A 25,283-nucleotide genomic window follows, 5' to 3' on the forward strand; every position below is an offset into this window, starting at 1 on the left:
CATGTTCCACTGTATACCCACCATATCCTGTATCACTAACATCAGAGTATACAACTCTGACCACAGAAGGCTTGACCAAAGGTCCTGTCCATGGGCAATGGACTGAGGAAGAGATCCGTCAAAGTTCAACCTGGCAAGAGCTCAAAGCAGTTAGACTGGTGCTGGAATCATTTGGCTACCAGTTGCAAAATGCAAGGGTGTGGTGGTTCAGACAACCAGAATGTAGTGATTCTGACCCTCACAGAAGTGTCAGAAATGCCAAAGGCCTCTTGTTGCATTTTTACTTCAATTCAAAACTATTCTCTGCCTGGAGCCTGAATGGATCCCTAGGAAACACAACGAGGTTACAGATTACAATAGCAGGATAGTGGATTATGACAACTGGATGCTAAATCCGGTGGTACTCAGGGAACTAGACTCTGTGTGGGGTCCATACACAATTGATAGGTTCGCCAACTGGTGCAATAATCAAACCCCACGTTTTAATTCCCATTACTGGTGCCCAGGTGTGGAAGCCATCGATGCCTTTACGTGTGATTGGGGGTGCGACAACAATTGGTGTGGGGCTGTGACAACAATTGGTGCTGTCCTCTTTTATTCTTAATACCTCGCATGCTCAAACATGCCACCAAGGCCATGGTTACCTTGATTATACCCAACTGGGTCTCAGCCCCTTTAGGCCATTGTTGTTTCCCTATGGGACCCACTGTGCAAGTGTTGTTAAGGAAATTCAGGAGCTTCCCAGGGTGGAAGCACTGTTTGTCCCTGGCAGGTCCGGTGCCAGTTTATTTAAGGGCATACCAAGTACTCCAGTTTGTGCTTTGCATATAAATTTCAACTGAGTACCAGTAGACGTAGTTAGGTAACCTAATTTAGTGAAGACCTAAAATGTGTATGTGTGTGTGACTTTAGGGTGATAACAGTCTGGAAGTTGGGTAGGCATGCCCTAGGGTTTGGGGACTGTTATATGTACAACCTGAGGATGTCACAGTCCAGTCGACTGGTATATATGACCTAAGGAGGGTCACAGTCTGGAGCAATGGGGTAGGCCAAAAAGGGTCATAGCAGCTAGCCCGAGGGTTGGTAAGGTTATTCATATTTTTTTGGCACTTGGTATAGGCTAAGTATGTTGAGTGCGAGTAAGACATCTTTTATCTTTCCCTCCTATAGACATATTTTCACAAGGAAAGTGGGCAGCACTAAGTGGTTGCCAGGACCCAGAGCTCCAGGAGCTGGCAAGAAGGCTGCCAAGCACAGTCCTGCATAACCGTGCAAACTCGGCGGTGAACAAATACCTGGCAGCTTTTAAGAGGTGGAAATCCTGGGCTCAATGTCATCGAATGTCTGTGTTACCAGCAACTGATTGTCAGGTGGCACTCTACCTACAGTACACAGGTGACACAGTGGGTTCAAAGGCTTCAACGGAAGAGGCATGCAATGCCCTGGCTTGGGTGCATTCAGTGGAGGGATTATCATCGCCAGTGGTATCACCTATTGTAAAAGCTATTCTGGAGGTTGGTAATGTGTTAATAAGTCACTCTACATCATGTGTTTGTGCAAGTGGGTTACCCACCCATCCCACCTGTGAGGTTGTTTAAGTTGGTTTTTCTTCACCATTTCTGTAGGTAGTTGCTGGCAGTAGAGCAGCAGGCAGTTGTGGATATTTGATTTTTTTACGCATACACAAGTGTAGCATGTTTTTGGTTTTTCCTGGTAGGCAAAAAAAAAAAAAGCCTACCAGATTTTTTCCAGTGAGTTGCCTGGGGCTAGACAGTTCCAAATCTTTATATGCCATTATTATTATTACTATTAGTGCTAAGCCCCCACTCTGTTTTGTATACATGTAACTAGCGATTGATTGATTGTGTATTTGGTATAATGTGTAGTGTTTTGACAATTGATTATTATAGTAGCCCATGTTTGGTGGCGGCACAACTCATTAGTATTGTTGTGTGGGTGGTAAGGGTAGTAATAGTGTGGTGAGGAGGCAGTGCTAGCTGCTATAGCCTGATGCTTGCAATTCGGACAGAGCAAAATATACTATTACCATCGCCTTGGTTACCTGTCAGAAGATCACTACAAGTTTGCCATTTTGTGACATATGTAATAAAACACAATGCCATGAACACATTTTATGGGATGGAAAGTTAACACTTGTAAGGCTTGGCATACTGTTCCTTTAACAACTTTAGAACTACTTCATGTCTGTGTGGACGTATGTTGTGTGTGTGTGAGGGGATCTGCAACTTTGAAAAATCCTGGAAGAGCGGCTATTTCAAACATACCAATCAACCACAACTCTTGTGGACTCCCTGTACACTGAACGTTTTGACGTATCCAGTTCCCTTTGACTGTTCCATACGTGCCCTATGCCAATCCCCGCTTTTTGATTCAGGTGTGATTATCCAAGGAAACCGTTTAACTAGAAAGTTAGAAATCTCACTGAAATAAGAGAAAGATTTGTAAATCTCGCGGTATCGTTTGTGTCGCAACCTCTCAAGTGATCATCACTGGAGCGCTATCACACAAAATATTAACTGGTGAGAGATTAATCATTCTGTCATGAGGTGCATGACTTGTAATATGTACGTGTGCTCTGTTCAGTAACTGATAGTGGTAAGCCACGCCCTCCACATTAACGCCAATCACGATTGCAGCTTTGTTGTAATCTTTGACACATGGACCAGAGTAACGGAAAGGGACTAGAACAGTTCAGAACAACAGAATATGGTACGTGTAGTAAAACACTTCACTGTAATGCACTTGTCAATTTCATGCCCCACCTCCCCACCCCCGGAGAGGGTGGGGGAATACAGGGGATTTGACAAATCGTGATGTCAAATTCCCCACTACTGGGGCAAAATCGGCTGTCAAATCCCCACTATGTCCCCACCCCCATAGTAGGGGATTTGACAACACCTCAAGGATGACTAAGCGCATATTTCATGCATGCAACTAGTAATAAACCTGCCCTGTAGCTATAGTAAAATTATAGCAAGTGCGATTTTATTGTTTAGAAATGCAACTACCGAAAATCGGTCAGTGAATTGGACAACTGTCAATTGCCCCAGGGATGGGGACAAGAAGCAATGTCAAATCCCCACCTGGGGTGTCGGGACACCCGGGGGTGGGGCATGAAATTGACAAGTGCATAAACGTCGTGTCTTTGTTTTGTTTAATTGAAGAAGTGGGCGGTGACAGTATCCGAGTTATATCATTTCCCATCAAGCTTACATTTCTAATTCTTTCATACAGCTACCAGTACTCCACTGCTGAAGGACCTCCACAATCACATCACTCCATACTACGCTGCTCGTTGGAGAGTGATAGGAACACAACTGGGTCTACCCAAAGGGAGACTTGACATCATAGAACATGACAACTACCACAAAGCTGAGGCTTGTTGTAATGCTGTGTTGGAGGAGTGGCTTGAAGTGGACCCCTCTGCTAGTTGGAATAAGCTACTAAGTGTCATCCAGTCACCTGCTGTGTCCAGTGATCAAGCTGCTGAGAAAGGTGACTGACTATTGTAGTAGTAACAAGCTAGTTAGTGTATTGTTATAGTTGTGACTGGTGAAGATGTAGTTAGCAAGGTACAGCCTGTCCATCATGACAAGTTAACTGTCAAAGGTACAGTATATAGTGTATTCCATGATATACCTTGATGTCTGCATGTCCTGTAGGAGCTGAGGCAGTCTCCTTGTTGTCTAATAGGGTGGCCACAACTAACACACAAGCACGGTTCAGGGTTGACAAGGATACATGGCCACCAGGTCAGCCCCACAGCTTTACACCATTACTGCTGGTCCATCATGAAGGACAACAGAGGATGGACCAAGCTGTTGAAGTTGCTAAACTAGTCCACAAAGGTGATGTCACTTCACTAGCTACTGAACAGTTAGTCCACACTAAGCTAGATGACCATGCTCAACATGTTAGCAAAGTGACCAAAGAGGTGACAAAGATTTTAGCCCCCCTAGAAGAACGGGAAGAACCACAATTTATTATGATCGAGGGTGCACCAGGCATTGGCAAGTCTGTATTGTTACGTGAAATAGCTTACAGGTGGGGTAAACAACAATTGTTACAAACATTCACACTATTACTATTAGTCTGTCTACGTGACCCCATTGTTCAACAAGCTACATCAATCAGTGACCTTCTTCTGTCATTCTGCAAGGGAGACAGGAGAGCTAAAGAAATTGCAGCTGCATGTAGTGATTACCTGTTTGAAAATGGTGGAAAATGTCTGCTTTTCCTTTTCGATGGCTTTGATGAATTCCCTGAACATCTACGAGAAAACAGCTTAATTGGTGAGATTATAAATCGTAACATTCTACCTCTCTGTGGATTAGTGGTGTCATCTCGTCCACATGCCTCAGTGTCCCTCCGAAAACAAGCAACCATCAAAGTACACATTTTGGGTTTCACGAAGGAAGACCGATCTCACTACATTGAACAGTCTTTAAAGGGACAACCACAAAGTATTGAAAAGCTTACCCGCTACTTGCAAGATCATCTCACCATCAGCAGCCTCTGTTTAGTGCCATTTAACATAGCAATCTTGCTTTTCCTGTATGAAATGGGTATTCCCCTTCCCAGCAATTCTTCTACTATATACCATCACTTCATCTGTCTCACAATCTGTCGACATCTTGCCAAATCTGGTCGTCCACTCCAAAATAACATCAAGCAGTTAGCTGACCTGCCAGAGCCATACAGTAAAATAGTTAAACAACTTTCCAAGTTAGCATTACAAGCACTCAATGACAACCAACTAGTTTTTACCTATGAAGAGATCGAGGCTGCATGTCCAGACGTCATAGCTACCCCTGAGGCTATTAATGGGTTTGGCTTGCTACAAGCTGTACAACATTTCGGCCTAACAGGAGAAACAACGACATTTAACTTCCTCCATTTAACTATACAGGAATACCTAGCGGCTAACTATATTATAACTGACCTTCGACCAGACGAAGAGTTTCGTCTTCTTCGCGAGCAATTCTGGAGCGATCTTCATGCGAACATGTTCTCCATTTATGTCACACTCAGCAAGGGACAACGATCTTCCTTCAAGAAATTCCTTTCTGGTGGAGACGGCAAGATCGCCATTTCCAGAGAATTTCTTCGTGGACAATTAAAATGTTTCAGACTGTTCCGCTGTTTCCATGACGCGCTAGACTATCGAATGTGTAAATCCATCGAAGAGGCAGAAATCTTCAATGAGAAAGAAATCAATCTTCGCTCCACTAGCCTATCAGCTACTGATCTCGAGTGTGTGTCACTCTTCGTCACCTCCTCTTCCCACAAGCAGTGGGTGTGGCTCAACTTGACCAGCTGCTATATCCAAGATCGCGGCCTTCACATTTTGCACAAACACCTAATTAACAATGACGTCATCATCACCAACTTGTTGTTGAACAATAATGGCCTCACCAACTCATCCTCATCCTTCGTCAGTGACATTGTCCTCAGCTGCAAAGTAGAAGTGTTGTGGATTAGTAGTAACCACACAATTGGGGAGAGTGAAGAGCTCTACACCATGTTGACCCATCCCTCCTCTATGCTAACAGAACTGTACATGTACAATACCTCATTATCTTCCATTGCAGCAAGAACACTATTCACTGCAGTGAAGGATACTAACAAGTTGAAGGTGCTCTACATCTACAACAACGCCATTACTGATGATGTGGCTGAGGACTTTACATTACTAACCACCAACAAGTCACTAGTGAGGCTGGTGATGAGGGGCAACCCCATTAGTGGGGAAGCCATGACAAGAAGTTTACATGCCCTGAGAGGCAATAATACGATACAAGTGCTATATGTTCCCAGGTACCCTCCAGCAATTGAGGACAAGATTAGATCAATAGAACAAGAAATCAACACAAAGAGAAGAAGTCAAGGAATACAAGAGGAGCTAACAGTTGAGTTCTTGTAACACTTTTAGTAGTTCAGTTTAGTTTATGTTGTTGTACTATTTTACAACTATTATCCCGCCACACACGTGTTGTTATTTTATTGTAAAAGTTGATAAGAATTGTTTTATTTAATACCAAACCAAGTTGATTGTCATTTCAAACATTTCCTAAAATGATGGTGGCGGGTGGTTATTATTCATTATGGCTGAAAACCTCGAGCAAGACACTTCAACAAACTCACTAATACAATAATGAAAATTTTGTAGATTTACAAATCCATGAGGTGGAAATAGCCATAATGAAAATTTTGTGTCACTTCCATTAAAGGATGTGGGCAGAAATGGGAATGTGTGGACTTGTTAGAATATGTTAACCACCTCAACCAGACTAGCTTCCCTCATGACAGTTGCTCAGAGATGGAGTAGAGCAGAATGGAGCCGGCTGCTGCAGTTTAGGCAACACTACACCAACTCCAGCCATAGCTAGATTGGTCAGTTAGCTACACAGCTTGGAGGTCAGCCATTTTAATACTTTACTAGCATCACTTCATGCACCGGCTGAAGTGATTCCCGGATATTAAGGGTAAACAAGAAAAATGCAAATTAGGATTTTTATGCGAAAAGGATTCAGTTGTGCAGTTCTCCGGATATTTAGCATTTACAGTGAAAACCTAAAATTTACAAAAAAAAGGTTGTTAGCTCACAAAGTGGTTTAGCAGTTAATTCTCAGAAAAAGTCAACAATTTTTAGTGGACAACAAAGCCAGAGCTGCAATTTTTTTTCCCCGGAAAGCAAACATTTTCCAAAACAGTGCTCAGTCTCCACCTCTGAGTCTACACTACACAATTTATCACTCACTTTATGGCTGCTCCATCTGCAGGTTAACAACAACACCAACCAACAACATAATAGCCTACCTAATACACTAACTAGCTAACAGGTCAGTAAACTAACTGACTATTAAGCTACACTAACTAACTAGGTAACAAATTAGTATTCAACTAGTAATACACTATCATGACTAGCTAATAGACCTAGCTAGTAGCCTAAGTTATTACTCTAACTACTCAGTGGCCAGCTAGCTAGTAACAAGGCATTCTGCTAGGCACTAGCAATAAAACAACCATAGCTGAGAATACAACAGTTGGTTAGCATCCTAATTTAGTTTTCTAGGTCAGTTTCGTAAGCTAAAGCCATAGCTACTTCAGCCTTACTGCGCCAGGGGGTCAGCTGTCAGCGGCTTCAACTAAATTTTGAAAAAGTTCCAACCAAAAAGCTTTCTAAAATAGCACCTATTGGAAAGCTTTATTCTTACTGGCCTTGTTACTAGCTTTCAACCAAAACTGAGCTAGCCTAGTCTATTCTACCGACTCAACACAATTTCAACTGTCAACTTTACACATCCTAGCACTAAACGACTAAAAAGCAGCTGGAAGGTAACAACTATCCCGCCCTTTTACAATAAGCGCTATGTGCGCTTAATTGTCCTTATATAAGACTTTAACGCTGGTGTAGCTGCATCGCTTTTTTCTGTTTATCTTCACGAGCAAGCTGCCGCGGACTATCACATAAACGATTATACCTTGCCTGCCCTGAAGGCAAGTGTTGAGCTGGCTACAAGTAACCACAATGAGTTGGTTCAGTAGTACATCGCTAGAGGGGCCCGGGAGGAACCAGGTGAGAACTGTATACTTAATGAATCTATTGCTCATTTCATGTGAACGTTCTATTAGAGTGTTTCATAAGTAACCACCGTGTAATATGTGAGCGTTCTATTAGAGTGTTTTGTCATTGTGTTGGAATAACTTGCATGTATTAATGTGGTGGCATTAGCTATATTCCCAGGTTACCTCAGCTCCAGTTAGCTAACTACCCTGAAGCTATCCCCTTCATTTTCTTTACTGATCAACTTGCTTATTTCATCTTAATTTAGCTTTTCTTCTTATGAATAAAAGAAATCAAACACTTTCTGGTGACTATACAATGCATAAACCAGTAGGTAGCTATTATGTGATTGAAGTTAACTAACTGTACTTTGGAAATCATCAGTTCAAAGGGGTGGGATAGTGGGGTGGGAAGTGCCTGCAGCACAAAATGGACAAGTATTGTAATGAAGAGCTCCAGACCAAATGACATAGCCACAATGGCACAAAACATACAATTGAATTTCATGCTTTAGTAACTTTGCCCAGACTAGTAGTATATAGAGTGGCTAAGTGACAAATTATGATGAAATTGTTCACTCAAGTTATGAGACAGGGTAGATGAAGCCATAGATATTATATTATTGGATTGTGCTTGTACTCCATTAGAATTAAGAGCTCAATAACAGTTCATTTCACCACATTTCGAAACATTTTCTGTTTGCACCTGTAAATTTGAAATACATCCTTGTTATTTAAACAAACAAAATGTGTTCATATGATTTCCTCACCAGCTAGTAATGGGCTCATAATCTTTATAAAAGTTTCCACAACAATTCCTCAGCAATATCTTGATGTGGCAGTGTATCTCAAATAATTTATGTTACTCAAATTCCACAGAAAATCTATTGCAAGCTAAGCACACCTTTCTTGATCAGCTTTTGGGTATTACCATCGATATTGCTTCACCTAGCTTCAGGGGTGTGGCTTTGCCAGTATTTATCACTACAAGTTATCTTGTTCAAAGAAGTTTTTTTAGAGGAAAGGCAACTGTGTGGTGGAACAGTCTTCCGGCTGATTTGACAGAGTCTAGATCAAATGTTTTTGTGAACTATTATTTATTTGATTTTTTTGATTGCTGGTTAAATACTGTAAATTTTGTAGAACTTTCCTCTTGTAATAATTATGTATGTTATTGTTTGTTTTAATTGTATTGTTGTTGTTGTTGCTGTTGTAGTTATGTCATGTATCATGTTTTTATGTGTGCAGCTGTGTTATTGTATGTTGTGTTATTGTATGTTGTGTTATTGTATGTTGTGTTATTGTATGTTGTGCATGTAAACTCCGACATGGAAGAATGGCTAGTCCGAATGCTGAGAGTGCATAATAACGAGTGATCAATCACTTGTCCCACTACTTTGTTGACCATGATTTAAACTGGACATTGTGTTACCATGGTAATTCTGTTGTGGGGGTTAGGTAGGGTGTGATTAGCACTTATGGGGCATGTCTTGTCCTTTGTTCTGTAAGATAGTATTATTGTTATTTAATTTGTTAGCAAGATGCATTACCATCCCATGTATAACTGACTGTATTAACCTGCTATTATAATTCACACCTTAATTCCAAAACTACTCACCACAGAAGGTTGAAACTTTGGTGATCCACTCTTTAAATATTGCAGATAATACTGAGAAAATAAAAAAGTAAGTTGTGTGGGTTTTCACAGAGACGATTACAAATATCGCAGTATTACAGTAATAACCATTTACCTCAACAAAACAAGTACCAATGGCTGTTACTATTTAGTGAAGTGGACCACTGGACTGATGGTTATTACTAGAGTTGGGGGTAATGTGTTATGTAATAATATTACTTTTACAGTAATGAGCAATATAACGCGTTACATGACAAAGTAGCGAGTAATATGTTACATCCAGAAATTGTAATGAATGTAACAACCATTTACGTGATTGAGTTGGGTCCAGACAAGACTGGAGATAGCATTATAGGCATGGACAAAGAATGATAGTGTATGGGGAGTGCCCTTGAGGCCAAGATACAACAACAAAGTATGTATTTGTGGCTGAACTACACCAGAGAAACACGTGTCTCTCTCTCATGTCACTTGTATGTAGGCTGGTAGCTTGTATTTAGAAGGTTGGACTTACTTTATAGTTTGTAACGAACAAATGTAATATATAATAATATTACTAGTTACAGGCCTCAGAGTAGCCAGTAATATGTAACTAGTTACTTTTTTCAGTAAGTAATATGTAACTGTAGCGCACTAAGTAATGAGTAATATGTAACTAGTTACATTTTTAGTGTAACAACCCCAACTCTGGCTATTACATATGTCATGGTTGAGTCTTGTTATCTAAGATCCTTCAGGTAACATACAGTCTGTTATTTTATACTATATTAAAAATCATTAATTTAAAGGAATCCAAGTGATAAAAACTAGTGAAACAAGAGATGAATGATGGTATTACAGCATAGCTTGGTGGGAAAATTCCTACTTTGGCATGTTATAATAATCATTCTGTTCAAATTAATAAATTAAATGACCATCTCAGTGAAAACCCGTCTAGTTTGCACAACTTCTGAATTTATTTTTACTTTCTCATCATTATCTGCATTGTCCAAGGAATGGTTCGCCAAAATTTCAGTCGATTATGGTGAATAGTTTTGGAATTACAGCGCTAGAAAGTAGGAAAAGCAAGGAAATCGATTTGTAGTGACTATACTAAAAATAACTACAGATGCTTACATTAGCAGCCATAACTTCCGTTTGGATTAGTCTACAAAGTTAGGATTTGACTTACAGTGTTCACCATGGATTGGCAGATCAGTCAAGGTATAGTTTTAGCCCTGCAGTCACTTGAAGCAAAGATTTTCAACTCCCCATGAGTAGGCGAATAAGATGGTATATAGGTTTAGTTGATTTAACACGTCCTTTCCTGAGTAATGGATCGGTTAAAACTTGCATAAAATGTTCTTTGTAACACGAGTAATTTCACCTATTTTTTTCAAATTTCATTTTTCTCAATACGCAAGCTTGTGCGAAATAGACAGGTTTTCACTGAGACGGTCACCAATGCCAAAGCAGGGATTATGCTGTAACACCATCATTCATCTCTTGTTTCACTACTTTTTAACTGCTTGGATCCCTACTCATTTTAAAATTAATATACCAGTTTGTTTGGTTTTTGGTTATAGCATACTGTCTATATTAGAGTACCTCGAGTCAGTCAGGGAGTGTGCTATTTTCATTGTGCTAGGATTATAAGTGTATGTTAGATATCCACTGGAGGTTTTTTAGTAGGTTGACAACCCGAGGGCGCGGTTTGGTCACTAATTAATGCCCGCCAAGGTGCCAAATCAAGCATGAGGGTTTCAACCTACTAAAAAACGACAGTGGGTATCTAACCTATTTAGAAAGCAGCTCGTTACCAGCACTGACAAAAGAAGTACAGAATAACGCTAGGTAAAGTACTTTTCAGCATGTTTGTATGTGCCGCCAACTCAGTGGCCAGTTTAGTGTAGTGTTAGCAACTGTCCAAGGCTTGTTTACTAGCTAATACTAAGAAGCAACAAGCTGGCCACAAAACGAGAAGCTTTATAACAACTGGCCAAGCGACAAGCTTTAAAATGGTGGCCATGCACTGCTTTGTTAGGCCTCTAGCCTTGTGACTGTGGTCAGGAAGGCAGGCAGGCAGGATCCCACCCAAACCAAGGAAAATTGGCCCATGTTATACCAGCTTAGAATGGGGCCACCTGGCAGCTTCATGCTGAAAGAACCATCAACCATATCCTTTTATAGTCAGCCAGTAGTCAGTGCTGGTGTGTGTGATGACCCTAATATTGTATTGAAGTGACAAAAATGGTGGTGTGTGGGTTGTAAATGGCCCAAGTGGGGTGGCTGTCACAAAGCAGGGGGGGTAGGTCATGATGTCATAGTGTGTACGATCTTACGTAAGTGAATTGATAATTACATGATGGAAAACTTAATGTGCCAGCCAGCTTCTTGCAAAATTGTAGATGCTGAAGTCGATTGAATTTACTACTACTGATTAAAAATACAGCAAACAATGATACAGTACCCAAAAATAAGGTTAGCATTTATGTTCTAAATAACGCGCTATTGCAAATATCACAGTAGTTTTGCTGGGGTTAGGTGGGGCTAAGTACTTGAAACAACTTCTAAACTAGTGACTTACTATTTCTGACAATAAATATAGCGCTAAACTTCACAGTTTATTGGAACTAAACTCTATGGCAAAATGTACAGTATGCATACATCATGTAATTATTGTGATGTCATGTCTTACCCCTGGTCACAAAGGTCAGCAATTTTGACTTGCCAGAGGTGTCACCTGTTGATGGTGATACAAAGAATGAGTGGTCAGTCCAGAGCTCACTTGGTACTCAAAGTGTTGATAATTCTAGAGAGCAAATGCTCAGTCATAAGGTTTCAAGTGCTGATAGTACAAAGTAGCAAGTGTTTGCTGATAGTGCACTGGTAGACAGTCAGTAATGACACAGAGGGTACTTTACCTGCTCACACTAATGTTCCAGAATACTTGACTATCTTAGGTACAGCTGAGAGTGAAACAGTGCAGGGGAATTCCCTAGGGGAAGGCAATAACTTAGAGCTCACTACTATACAATGGGAGGTTGAAGAGGGTACGTAGGACTGACTACCAAATAGTTGATGTCTAAGGGAGAACCTTGTATTATGGTAGAGGTCTTGTATGCTCCTGCCCCAATAGTTGATTGGATTCAAAATGGCTACAGATTACCCCTTAAGTTCATGAAGCAGCCTAATCACAAATCTGCCCTAGATCACCATAATTTGTTATGGAGAGTGTCCAGGAACTATGGTGTTTAATAGATGTGCACACGAGGTTACTAAGAAGCCCCTCATTTGTAGCCCCTTGTCTGTTGTTTCAAACCAGGAAGGATAGTGTAGGCTGGTGCTTAATCTTAGACACCTAAATCAATTTTTTACGTAAAGATCATTTCAAGTACGAAGACCTGAGTACTGCTATGCTGATGTTCAGCAAGAATGATCTCCTAAAAAAGTTTGACCTGAAGTCAGGATATCATCATGTTGATATATTTCAGCCTCATCAATCCTACCTGGGGACGTACCAGAGGGCATCCCTATACAGTCCTGCCATTTGCTTATCCTCGCATGTTATGCATTTACAAAATTACTGAGGACCCTCATTAGATACTGGAGGACACAAGGTTTGAGAGCAGTCCTATATCTGATGATGGTATAGTGGCTACAAAAGGTAAGGATACGGCTAGGAAGGAAAGTGATCAGGTTTAGCAAGACCTGGCTCTGGCTGGCTTTATAGTCAACTAGCACTGGTACCTGCCTTACGGTGCAGGACTGTTTACAATGAGTCGTACACTTTACACTAAGTTTACGTTACAGTTACTACATTACTTAGGTAACGTGTTACATTTGTAAGTAAAGTAATTTGAGTTATATTACCTGTTTTTATAGCGTATTTCATTATATTACTTAGTTACCACAAAAGTAATAATATTACATAACGTGCTACATAAGTAACGCGTTGCCTACTATGCACACAATAATAATTATATGTAAAATCCTTTAAAATGCTGAAAAAAGACATACATTTGCAAATACCACTGTAGCATTGGTGCTTGCCTCACAGTGCAACATTTGTCATAACGTGTATGTGACGTGCTAAAGCCTATGTGAAGAGCCATCTTTACATTAACTAACCAATGGGAGCCAATCAGTGCCATTCATGTATATATATGTGACCAGATTTTGCAAAATCAACCATATGGGTGCAAAAGGCAAAAGTGAGATAACACCAGCATGAAGTTGCTGCACTATCAGGCTAACAATTTCCATATCAAACTCACTTTCAACTTGTCGAGTCTGCTTTTGGTGGACCCGCATTCTCTGGCGGCCTGTATAACCACCCCAGGCATCTGTACAGGTCTGTGAACAACAGGGAAGTGCTTTGGGGGGTTCATGCACTCTGGACTAACGAGCAGGGAGCTGGATGTGTGATTTATGTCTGTTTTGTGAGATTTCAGTCTATTCCCTTCCTCTGACGGGCTGTTTTGTGGTCTGGTGCCTTCATTTACCATTCTCGTCCATTTTGTAGTCTATCTCTTTCCCTCCCCGTCACCCCCCACCTCTTTTTGAAGACTCGTGATACAGCAACACTGGTGAAAAAACCTATCTAAAATGGCGGGAAACTCTACAGGGATTACCTTGGCCACTAGCTGCTCTTAAAGGTTGTGAATTGCTCCATCTTTGCTGAAAAATCAAAACGTGTGGCTGCCAAGGCTGGTGAGTAACAAAGCTGTAAATTATTAAAATACGTTTTTCTCTGAATCAACAATGCGCCCACAAGGGTGATTTTCCAAAATCCAGTCACATATATAGGTGATGTCACTGTTAGAGAACATAAGCTGTGTGCAGCTCAGCTAAGCCTTGTATTTTCCCACATGTTTACCACAAAGGTACGAACTATAAATGCAGTGTTAGTAGTAACTAGAGCTGGGCGATATACCGGTATTGTTATAGTAATCTGTGATATTTAAGAAGGTAACCAGACATGTGACAATGAGGGGATGGTATATTTAGCGAAATGGCGGAAACAGCGGAATTGACGGAAACAGCAGAATCATTGTTTACAGATTATGGTATGTAGCTGTATTCATAACATGTTACAGTGAGTAGCTAACTGGAAGTGAGTGCTCTAAGGCTGTCCATAATCCGTAAATGATGATTCTGCTGGTTCCGCCAATTCCACCATTTCCGCTAAATATACCATCCCATGTTTGTAGGCAGGTGCTGATGTAGTCAGCTAACCAAACAATGTAAACAAGTTTGTTTGTGGTAGCTTGTACCTGAGGTTTGCTGAGCTACCATGGGTATTTGGTGCTTTTGTTGAGGTAAATGGCAGTTACTTTAATACTAATGGCTTTTACATTAATAAGTAATACCGTGATACTTCATGGAAGGTATACCGTTTGCTATTTTTCAACACTGCCCAACACCAGCAGTAACTGTCATACAGGCTATACATGTAATGGCACCATTTCAGAATCTAAATGACATTTGATTTACTGACTACAAAAAGAAATGAATTTGTACATGATGTAGCATGTAGCATCAGTATACACTGCCCTACAGCACTGGTACCTGTCCTATGGTGCAGGAGTTTTACATGTTATACATTCAAGTAAGGTGATAGTGACTGAATGATATCTTATTCTTATTAAAGCTTTACAGTGGCCAGTACTGATGGTCTGACAGCAAAATGTGTTGCATCCTACTATGGATTACCTGACAAACTGGAACTTGAGACCTCACAATTACTTAACCTAGCTGACAATAAGGTGAAACAAAAAAATGGGCCAAAGCACTGAAGCAATTAATTCATATATGTTAGCCCACATGTATATTTAAAACAACACTCGATCATCACCTCAACACCTTTCTTAGTCAAGTACAAGTTGTACTGATTGCAAGTACAAAACACTTGAAATATAAAAACAAAGTTGAAACAGGTAAGCAGGTACCCGTGAGAGAATAATGGTATGGCATAACGTGCAGTAAAGAACACATTACATGTACCAGACAAAAAGTGTAACCGAAAAATGTAATGTAACAAAAAAGATTGTTGAAGCAAAAAAAAAAAACAAAGTTGTCATCAATAAGGTCAGGTGAAAACACAATGTTTTCACAAGGATTTCACAAGGATTTGATCAGGAGACTGAACACTGTATTCACAAGGATTTGATCAGGGGACTGAACACTGTATTCACAAGGATTTGATCAGGGGACTGAACACTGTATTCACAAGGATTTGATCAGGGGACTGAACACTGTATTCACAAGGATTTGATCAGGAGACTGAACACTGTATTCACAAGGATTTGATCAGGAGACTGAACACTGTATTCACAAGGATTTGATCAGGGGACTGAACACTGTATTCACAAGGATTTGATCAGGGGACTGAACACTGTATTCACAAGGATTTGATCAGGAGACTGAACACTGTATTCACAAGGATTTGATCAGGGGACTGAACACTGTATTCACAAGGATTTGATCAGGAGACTGAACACTGCATGTATTCACAAGGATTTGATCAGGAGACTGAACACTGTATTCACAAGGATTTGATCAGGGGACTGAACACTGCATGTATTCACAAGGATTTGATCAGGAGACTGAACACTGTATTCACAAGGATTTGATCAGGAGACTAAACACTGTATTCACAAGGATTTGATCAGGGGACTGATCACTGTATTCACAAGGATTTGATCAGGGGACTGAACACTCACAATAATCAAAAATGTAATGTAATAGAAAAAAGGTCGTTGAAACAGCAAAAAAAATTGTAGCCAAAAAAAGTTGTTATCAAAAAGGTCAGGTAAAAAGAAGGTACAAGATAATCGTTGGATGTCATGGAATGCATGACAGACAAACAGATGGACGGCTTTTCAGCTTTATATGAGGCAAATCACAGTGGGGACCAGTTAATCTGGCTGGGCTTTGAGCTAGATCTTGAGATTGGAAAACTGGCTATCCCAGAAACAAAATTAACTGATACTTGTGAGCTGTTGCAGTCACTAGTGGAGAGGCTACTTGTACCTGCCAGAGTTTGGCAAGTGTAAAAGGCAGAATAATTTCAATGTCAAAGGCCTTGGGCTCAGTGGCCCGTCTGATGACACGTAGCCTGTATGGGGTCTTGATCTCCAGACAAGCATGATGTGCCTGACTTCAGCTGTCTGCTGAGGCCAAAAATGAGTTACAGTTCTGGCTATCTCAAATCAGCTAGTTCAATTAGCTATTTGCTCCCATGTTCCACTGCATACCCACCATATCCTGTATCACTAACATCAGAGTATACAACTCTGACCACAGAAGACTTGGCTAAAGGTCCTGTCCATGGGCAATGGACTGAGGAAGAGGCCCATCAAAGTTCAACCTGGCAAGAGCTCAAAGCAGTTAGACTGGTGCTGGAATCATTTGGCCACCAGTAGCAAAATGCAAGGGTCTGGTGGTTCACTGACAACCAGAATGTAGTGAGAACAGTTTTGAATTGAAGTAAAAAGCCATTACTGCAACAAGAGGCCTTTGGTATTTGTGACACTTCTGTGAGGGTCAGAATTTGTCTGGAGCCTGAATGGATCCCTAGGAAACACAATGAGGTTGCAGATTACATTAGCAGGATAGTGGATTATGACAACTGGATGCTAAATCCGGTGGTACTCAGGGAACTAGACTCTGTGTGGGGTCCACACACAATTGATAGGTTCGCTGACTGGTGTAGCAATCAAACCCCACGTTTTAATTCCCATTACTGGTGCCCAGGTGTGGAAGCCATCGATGCCTTTACATGCGATTGGGGCTGCGACAACAATTTGTGTTGTCCTCCTTTATTCTTAATACCTCGCATGCTCAAACATGCCACCAAGGACATGGCTACCTTGATTATACCCAACTGGGTCTCAGCCCCCTTTAGGCCATTGTTGTGCAAGTGCTGTTAAGGAAATTCGCGAGCTTACCAGGGTGGAAGCACTGTTTGTCCTGGCAGGTCCGGTGCCAGTTTATTTAAGGGCATACCAAGTACTCCAGTTTGTGCTTTGCATATAAATTTCAACTGAGTACCAGTAGACGTAGTTAGGTAACCTAATTTAGTGAAGACCTAAAATGTGTGTATGTGTGTGTGACTTTAGGGTGATGACAGTCTGGAAGTTGGGTAGGCATGCCCTAGGGTTTGGGGACTGTTATATGTACAACCTGAGGATGTCACAGTCCAGTCGACTGGTATATATGACCTAAGGAGGGTCACAGTCTGGAGCAATGGGGTAGGCCAAAAAGGGTCATAGCAGCTAGCCCGAGGGTTGGTAAGGTTATTCATATTTTTTTGGCACTTGGTATAGGCTGAGTATGTTCAGTGCGAGTAAGACATCTTTTATCTTTCCCTCCTATAGACATATTTTCACAAGGAAAGTGGGCAGCACTAAGTGGTTGCCAGGACCCAGAGCTCCAGGAGCTGGCAAGAAGGCTGCCAAGCACAGTCCTGCATAACCGTGCAAACTCGGCGGTGAACAAATACCTGGCAGCTTTTAAGAGGTGGAAATCCTGGGCTCAATGTCATCGAATGTCTGTGTTACCAGCAACTGATTGTCAGGTGGCACTCTACCTGCAGTACACAGGTGACACAGTGGGTTCAAAGGCTTCAACGAAAGAGGCATGCAATACCCTGGCTTGGGTGCATTCAGTGGAGGGATTATCCTCACCAGTGATATCACCTATTGTAAAAGCTATTCTGGAGGTTGGTAATGTGTTAATAAGTCACTCTACATCATGTGCTTGTGCAAGTGGGTTACCCATCCATCCTACCTGTGAGGTTGTTTAAGTTGGTTTTTCTTCACCATTTCTGTAGGTAGTTGCTGGCAGTAGAGCAGCAGGCAGTTGTGGATATTTGATTTTTTTACGCATACACAAGTGTAGCATGTTTTTGGTTTTTCCTGGTAGGCAAAAAAAAAAAAGCCTACCAGATTTTTTCCAGTGGGTTGCCTGGGGCTAGACAGTTCCAAATCTTTATATGACATTATTATTATTAGTGCTAAGCCCCCACTCTGTTTTGTATACATGTAACTAATGATTGATTGATTGATTGTGTAATTGGTATGTGTAGTGTTTTGACAATTGATTATTATAGTAGCCCATGTTTGGTGGCGGCACAACTCATTAGTATTGTTGTGTGGGTGGTAAGGGTAGTAATAGTGTGGTGAGGAGGCAGTGCTAGCTGCTATAGCCTGATGCTTGCAATTCAGACAGAGCAAAAACTATTACCATCGCCTTGGTTACCTGTCAGAAGATCACTACAAGATTGCCATTTAGTGACATATGTAATAAAACACAACAACGCCATGAACACATTTTATGGGATGGAAAGTTAACACTTGTAAGGCTTGGCATACTGTTCCTTTAACAACTTTAGAACTACTTCATGTGTGTGTGTATGTATGTTTGTGTGTGTGTATGTATGTTTGTGTGAGGGGATCTGCAACTTAAATCCTGTATGAGAATTCAAATCTTTGCGATTTGACAAGATTTCAAGCAATTTGTGGCAAGATTTCATGATATTCAGAACAGTATCATCATGTGATACGTAATGCACAGAATCAGTGTTGTAAGTGGGTCAGTACTGTTGACATGGTTAACCCACTGACCTGAATAGTAATCTGGATGGGACCCGGATCTGACCCGGTTCAAATGAAATGGAGGCGTGCCTCAAGAGTTAGATTAAAAGTACACAAGTTAGCTATTTTTTTTAAACATAGAAAGGATTGTCTGCAAGAAGTGAGTTGCTACATATTATCAAGTGGGTGTGGGTCCACGTAAGTCTACATGCAGCTACAGCAATTAAGAATTTCCAGAAGTTAGTTACCTACACTAGCAACATGGATCCCATGATGCCATGCATGCCAACAGAACAGCTGATACAATTCTGATAAGTGGGCGTGACCCTACACATCCCACACAGACAGCAAAGCATGTCCCTGAATAGTGGGCGTGGCTTTGTTGAGTGTTTACAACTGCATTTCCACCAATACAATCAAGCTTGTTAACTTATAGTCACATGTGATCTCATTCAGGTCAGACCCAGATATTCAGTGAAGTGTACAAGACCCACTTTACCCGACAAAACGTGACCCAAATAATCTGGCCCACTTACAATGCTGCATGGAATCTTTCTTCTAGTTTAGATTTTCATCACTACAGACTTCACAAGAGTTGTGAGGATGCTGGATGTAGCATATGTTATGCTGCAAATATGGAAAATACATGGAACTTTACAATTTTCAGTGATTTTCAGTTTTCAAAATCAGAGATTTCAACAAGATTTCAAAGAGGGTTGTACGAGATTTTAAGCTAGTTGCAGACCTCTTGGTGTGTGTAGTGTGTGTGTGTTTGTGAGGTGTGAAATAACTGTCATATAAATACACACATACAAACAACTTATTTATACCATATATAGTACGTATGGAAGAGCGGCTATTTCAAACATACCAATCAACCACAACTCTTGTGGACTCCCTGTACACTGAACGTTTTGACGTATCCAGTTCCCTTTGACTGTTCCATACGTGCCCTATGCCATTAAAAACCAATCCCCGCTTTTTGATTCAGGTGTAGTTATCCAAGGAAACCGTTTAACTAGAAAGTTAGAAATCTCACTGAAATAAGAGAAAGATTTGTAAATCTCGCGGTATCGTTTGTGTCGCAACCTCTCAAGTGATCATCACTGGAGCGCTATCACACAGAATATTAACTGGTGAGAGATTAATCATTCTGTCATGAGGTGCATGACTTGTAATATGCATGTGTGCTCTGTTCAGTAACTGATCGTGGTAAGCCACGCTCTCCACATTAACGCCAATCACGATTGCAGCTTTGTTGTAATCTTTGACACATGGACCAGAGTAACGGAAAGGGACTAGAACAGTTCAGAACAACAGAATATGGTACGTGTAGTAAAACACTTCACTGTAAACGTCGTGTCTTTGTTTTGTTTAATTGAAGAAGTGGGCGGTGACAGTATCCGAATTTTATCATTTCCCATCAAGCTTACATTTCTAATTCTTTCATACAGCTACCAGTACTCCACTGCTGAAGGACCTCCACAATCACATCACTCCATACTACGCTGCTCTTTGGAGAGTAATAGGAACACAACTGGGTCTACCCAGTGGAACACTTGACATCATAGAACATGACAATCACCACAAAGCTGTTCCTTGTTGTAATGCCATGTTGAAGAAGTGGCTTGAAGTGGACCTCTCTGCTAGTTGGAATAAGCTCCTAAGTGTCATCCAGTCACCTGCTGTGTCCAGTGATCAAGCTGCTGAGAAAGGTGACTGACTATTGTAGTAGTAACAAGCTAGTTAGTGTATTGTTATAGTTGTGACTGGTGAAGATGTAGCTAGCAAGGTACAACCTGTCCATCATGACAAGTTAACTGTTAAAGGTGCAGTGTATAGTGTATTCCATGATATACCTTGATGTCTGCATGTCCTGTAGGAGCTGAGGCAGTCTCCTTGTTGTCCAATAGAGTGGCCATAACTAATGCACAAGCACGGTTCAGGGTTGACAAGGATACATGGCCACCAGGTCAGCCCCACAGCTTTATACCACTACTGCTAGTCCATCATGAAGGACAACAGAGGATGGACCAAGCTGTTGAAGTTGCTAAACTAGTCCACAAAGGTGATGTCACTTCACTAGCTACTGAACAGTTAGTCCACACTAAGCTAGATGACCATGCTCCACATGTTAGCAAAGTAACCAAAGAGGTGACAAAGATTTTAGCCCTCCTAGAAGAACGGGAAGAACCACAATTTATTATGATTGAGGGTGCACCAGGCATTGGCAAGTCTGTATTGTTACGTGAAATAGCTTACAGGTGGGGTAAACAACAATTGTTACAAACATTTACACTGTTACTGTTAGTCTGTCTACGTGACCCCATTGTTCAACAAGCTACATCAATCAGTGACCTTCTTCTGTCATTCTGTGAGGGAGATAGGAGAGCTAAAGAAATTGCGGCTGCATGTAGCGATTACCTGTTTGAAAATGGTGGGAAACATCTGCTTTTCCTTTTCGATGGCTTTGACGAATTCCCAGAACACCTACGAGAAAACAGCTTAATTGGCAAGATTATAAATCGTAACATCTTACCTCTCTGTGGATTAGCAGTGTCATCTCGTCCACACGCTTCAGTATCCCTCCGACAACAAGCAACCATCAAAGTTGATATCTTAGGTTTCACAGAGGAAGAACGATCTCACTACATTGAACAGTCTTTAAAGGGAAAACCACAAAGTATTGAAAAGCTTACCTGCTACTTGCAAGATCATCTCACCATCAGCAGCCTCTGTTTAGTACCATTTAACATAGTAATCCTGCTCTTCCTGTATAAAATGGGTATTCCCCTTCCCAGCGCTTCTTCCAGCATATACTATCACTTCATCTGTCTCACCATCTGTCGACATCTTGCCAAATCTGGTCGTCCACTCAAAAATAACATCAAGCAGCTAGCTGACCTGCCAGAGCCATACAGTAAAATAGTTAAACAACTTTCCAAGTTAGCATTACAAGCACTCAATAACAACCAATTAGTTTTTACCTATGAAGATATCGAGGCTGCATGTCCAGACGTCATAGCTACCCCTGAGGCTATTAATGGATTTGGCTTGCTACAGGCTGTACAACATTTTGGCCTAACAGGAGAAACAATGACATTTAACTTCCTCCATTTAACTATACAGGAATACCTAGCGGCTAACTATATTATAACTGACCTTCGACCAGACGAAGAGTATTGTCTTCTTCGCGAACAATTCTGGAGCGATCTTCATGCAAACATGTTCTCCATTTATGTCACACTCAGCAAGGGACAACGATTTTCCTTCAAGAAATTCCTTTCTGGTGAAGACGACAACATCGCCATTTCCAGTGAATTCCTTCATGAACAATTAAAATGTTTCAGACTGTTCCGCTGTTTCCATGACGCGCTAGACTATCGAATGTGTAAATCCATCGAAGAGGCAGAAATCTTCAATAAGAAAGAAATCAATCTTCGCTCCACTAGACTATCAGCTACTGATCTCGAGTGTGTGTCACTCTTCCTCACCTCCTCTTCCCACAAGCAGTGGGTGTGGCTCAACTTGTTCAGCTGCTATATCCAAGATCGCGGCCTTCACATTTTGCACAAACACCTAATTAACAATGATGTCACTATCACCAACTTGTTGTTGAGCAATAATGACCTCACCAACTCATCCTCCTCCTTCGTCAGTGACATTGTCCTCAGCTGCAAAGTAGAAGGGTTGATGATTAGTTATAACCACACAATTGGGGAGAGTGAAGAGCTCTACACCATGTTGACCCATCCCTCCTCTATGCTAACAGGACTGAACATGTACGGTACCTCATTATCCTCCATTGCAGCAAGAACACTATTCACTGCAGTGAAGGATACTAACAAGTTGAAGGAGCTCATCATTAGCCACAACCCCATTACTGATGATGTGGCTAATGACTTTACATTACTAACCACCAACAAGTCACTAGTGAGGCTGAGGATGAGTGGCAACCCCATTAGTGGGGAAGCCATGACAAGATGTTTACAAGCCCTGAGGGGCAATAATACGATACAAGAGCTATATGTTCCCAGTTACCCTCCAGCAATTAAGGACAGGATTAGATCAATAGAACAAGAAATCAACACAAAGAGAAGAAGTCAAGGAATACAAGAGAAGCTAACAGTTGAGTTCTGGTAACACTTTTAGTAGTTCAGTTTAGTTTATTTTGTTGTACTATTTTACAACTATTATCCCACCACACACGTGTTGTTATTTTATTGTAAAAGTTGATAAGAATTGTTTTATTTAACACCAAACCAAGTTGATTGTCATTTCAAACATTTCCTAAAATGATGATGGCGGGTGGTTATTATACATTATGGCTGAAAACCTTGATCAAGACACTTAAACAAACTCACTAATACAATAATGAAAATTTTGTAGATTTACAAATCCATGAGGTGGAAATAGCCATAATGAAAATTTTGTGTCACTTCCATTAAAGGATGTGGGCAGAAATGGGAATGTGTGGACTTGTTAGAATATGTTAACCACCTCAACCAGACTAGCTTCCCTCATGACAGTTGCTCAGAGATGGCATGGAGTAGAGCAGAATGGAGCCGGCTGCTGCAGTTTAGGCAACACTACACCAACTCCAGCCATAGCTAGATTGGTCAGTTAGCTACACAGCTTGGAGGTCAGTCATTTTAATACTTTACTAGCATCACTTCATGCACCGGCTGAAGTGATGCCCGGATATTAAGGGTATACAAGAAAATGCAAATTAGGATTTTTATGCGAAAAGGATTCAGTTGTGCAGTTCTCCGGATATTTAGCATTTATAGTGAAAACCTAAAATTTACAAAAAAAAGGTTGTTAGCTCACAAAGTGGTTTAGCTAGCGGTTAATTCTCAGAAAAAGTCAACAATTTTTAGTTGACAACAAAGCCAGAGCTGCAATTTTTTTCCCCGGAAAGCAAACATTTTCCAAAACAGTGCTCAGTCTCCACCTCTGAGTCTACACTACACAATTTATCACTCACTTTATAGCTGCTCCAGCTGCAGGTTAACAACAACACCAAACAACAACATAATAGCCTACCTAATACACTAACTAGCTAACAGGTCAGTAAACTAACTGACTATTAAGCTACACTAACTAACTAGGTAACAAATTAGTATTCAACTAGTAACACACTATCATGACTAGCTAATAGACCTAGCTAGTAGCCCAAGTTATTACTCTAACTACTCAGTGGCCAGCTAGCTAGTAACAAGGCATTCTGCTAGGCACTAGTAATAAAACAACCATAGCTGAGAATACAACAGTTGTTCCGCATCCTAATTTAGTTTTCTATGCCAGTTTCGTAAGCTAAAGCCATAGCTACTTCAGCCTTGCGGCGCCAGGGGGTCAGCTGTCAGGCGCGCTGGCAGCTTCAACTAAATTTTGAAAAAGTTCCAGCCAAAAAGCTTTCTAAAATAGCACCTATTGGAAAACTTTATTCTTACTGGCCTTGTTACTAGCTTTCAACCAAAACTGAGTTAGCCTAGTCTATTCTACCGACTCAACACAATTTCAACTGTCAACTTTACCTCGAACTTTACACATCCTAGCAACGACTAAAAAGCAGCTGGAAGGTAACAACCATCCTGCCCTTTTACAATAAGCGCTATGTGCGCTTAATTGTCATTATATAAGACTTTAACGCTGGCGTAGCTGCATCGCTTCTTTTTGTTTATGTAACGCTGTGACTTTGTCGAGAACAATTATACTTAGCTACCACCAGTATTATTCTTAACACAGACTGACTTGTACAACAAAAGGAAACCTTAACATAACTACTTAACATCCAAAGTGTTAATTGTACAAAAGTATATAATTAAACATATGTTACTACAGAGGTCTGTTACACTATCCCCCTCCACTAAGAAGATGTCCCATCTTCACGTTCTCACATAATCCTGCAGTCTCACAGGAGGCCGGTGCTGTCTGGTTGGGTAACGTCTTGTCTCACTTGGGGGTTGATCAGTTCCAACATTTGTAGGTTGTCTTGATGTAGGTTGATCACTGGGGTAGCATTCATCATCATAATCTACCAACTCCAAATCTGTTCCCACAGGTGGAGCTCGAGGGGTAGGTACATGTTCCTCACTTGCTGCGGCCGGTTGATCACTACTGGCAGAAGTGGAAGGCAAGTCACCATCTAGTCGAATGTCCTGTGGACATGGCTTTAATCGGTTAAAATGCACCACCTGTCGCTGCCTCCGTCCCCTTTGACACTGTACTCTATAGGTGCACTCGGACAGCTTTTTCATGACTTTGAAAGGTCCAGTCCAAGGGTGGAAAAGCTTCCTACTACTGTTCTTTGGGACTTTTGGGTTTAACACCCATACCATGTCACCAGTCTTAAACGGTGAACCATTTGCCCTCTGGTCATAATATGCTTTCTGCCTTTGATGCTGCACTCCAGCAGTCTTCTTTGCTACTTCAAATGCAGCTGTCAGTTGCTTCTCAAGGTCTGCTGCATATTCATTGAT

The 25,283-nt window shown here is 41.1% G+C and overlaps 2 protein-coding genes and 1 long non-coding RNA gene across 5 annotated transcripts; 2 read left to right on the top strand and 1 right to left on the bottom strand.

The window, feature by feature from the left end:
* Nucleotides 1-2,465: 2,465 nt before the first annotated feature.
* Nucleotides 2,466-6,067, top strand: LOC136266044 (protein NLRC5-like). Its single transcript, XM_066061005.1, has 5 exons — nucleotides 2,466-2,540; nucleotides 2,605-2,730; nucleotides 3,256-3,516; nucleotides 3,565-3,630; nucleotides 3,684-6,067. The coding sequence occupies exons 2-5, from the start codon at nucleotides 2,679-2,681 to the stop codon at nucleotides 5,942-5,944; spliced, it is 2,640 nt and encodes an 879-aa protein (XP_065917077.1). The 5' UTR covers nucleotides 2,466-2,540; nucleotides 2,605-2,678; the 3' UTR covers nucleotides 5,945-6,067.
* Nucleotides 3,996-7,338, bottom strand: LOC136266048 (uncharacterized). 3 transcript variants are annotated; one of them, XR_010705885.1, is made up of 9 exons: nucleotides 6,782-7,336; nucleotides 5,437-5,475; nucleotides 5,296-5,380; nucleotides 4,964-5,217; nucleotides 4,789-4,882; nucleotides 4,501-4,705; nucleotides 4,341-4,449; nucleotides 4,226-4,291; nucleotides 3,996-4,173 (listed from the first exon to the last, which is right to left on the bottom strand). It is a non-coding gene; the product is annotated as an uncharacterized lncRNA (long non-coding RNA). The 3 variants fall into 3 exon arrangements; XR_010705883.1 differs by having other exon boundaries at nucleotides 4,964-5,380; nucleotides 6,782-7,338; XR_010705884.1 differs by having other exon boundaries at nucleotides 5,296-5,475; nucleotides 6,782-7,337.
* Nucleotides 7,339-19,863: 12,525 nt separating this feature from the next.
* Nucleotides 19,864-23,063, top strand: LOC136266047 (protein NLRC5-like). Its single transcript, XM_066061006.1, has 5 exons — nucleotides 19,864-19,937; nucleotides 20,002-20,127; nucleotides 20,256-20,516; nucleotides 20,565-20,630; nucleotides 20,684-23,063. Exons 2-5 carry the CDS (start codon nucleotides 20,076-20,078, stop codon nucleotides 22,942-22,944), a joined length of 2,640 nt encoding a protein of 879 aa, XP_065917078.1. The 5' UTR covers nucleotides 19,864-19,937; nucleotides 20,002-20,075; the 3' UTR covers nucleotides 22,945-23,063.
* Nucleotides 23,064-25,283: the final 2,220 nt, after the last annotated feature.

Source organism: Dysidea avara, chromosome 9 (genome assembly GCF_963678975.1).
Source record: "Dysidea avara chromosome 9, odDysAvar1.4, whole genome shotgun sequence".
Taxonomy (NCBI): Eukaryota; Metazoa; Porifera; class Demospongiae; order Dictyoceratida; family Dysideidae; genus Dysidea; species Dysidea avara.

What these genes read in the sequence shown, in the direction of transcription:
- LOC136266047 (XM_066061006.1), top strand. Translation starts at nt 20,076, where the DNA reads ATGGACCAGAGTAACGGAAAGGGACTAGAACAGTTCAGAACAACAGAA. An exon ending in GTTCAGAACAACAGAATATG is followed by an intron (nt 20,128 to 20,255) that starts GTACGTGTAGTA and finishes TCTTTCATACAG; the next exon opens with CTACCAGTACTCCACTGCTG. An exon ending in TGATCAAGCTGCTGAGAAAG is followed by an intron (nt 20,517 to 20,564) that starts GTGACTGACTAT and finishes GTATTGTTATAG; the next exon opens with TTGTGACTGGTGAAGATGTA.
- LOC136266044 (XM_066061005.1), top strand. Translation starts at nt 2,679, where the DNA reads ATGGACCAGAGTAACGGAAAGGGACTAGAACAGTTCAGAACAACAGAA. An exon ending in GTTCAGAACAACAGAATATG is followed by an intron (nt 2,731 to 3,255) that starts GTACGTGTAGTA and finishes TCTTTCATACAG; the next exon opens with CTACCAGTACTCCACTGCTG. An exon ending in TGATCAAGCTGCTGAGAAAG is followed by an intron (nt 3,517 to 3,564) that starts GTGACTGACTAT and finishes GTATTGTTATAG; the next exon opens with TTGTGACTGGTGAAGATGTA.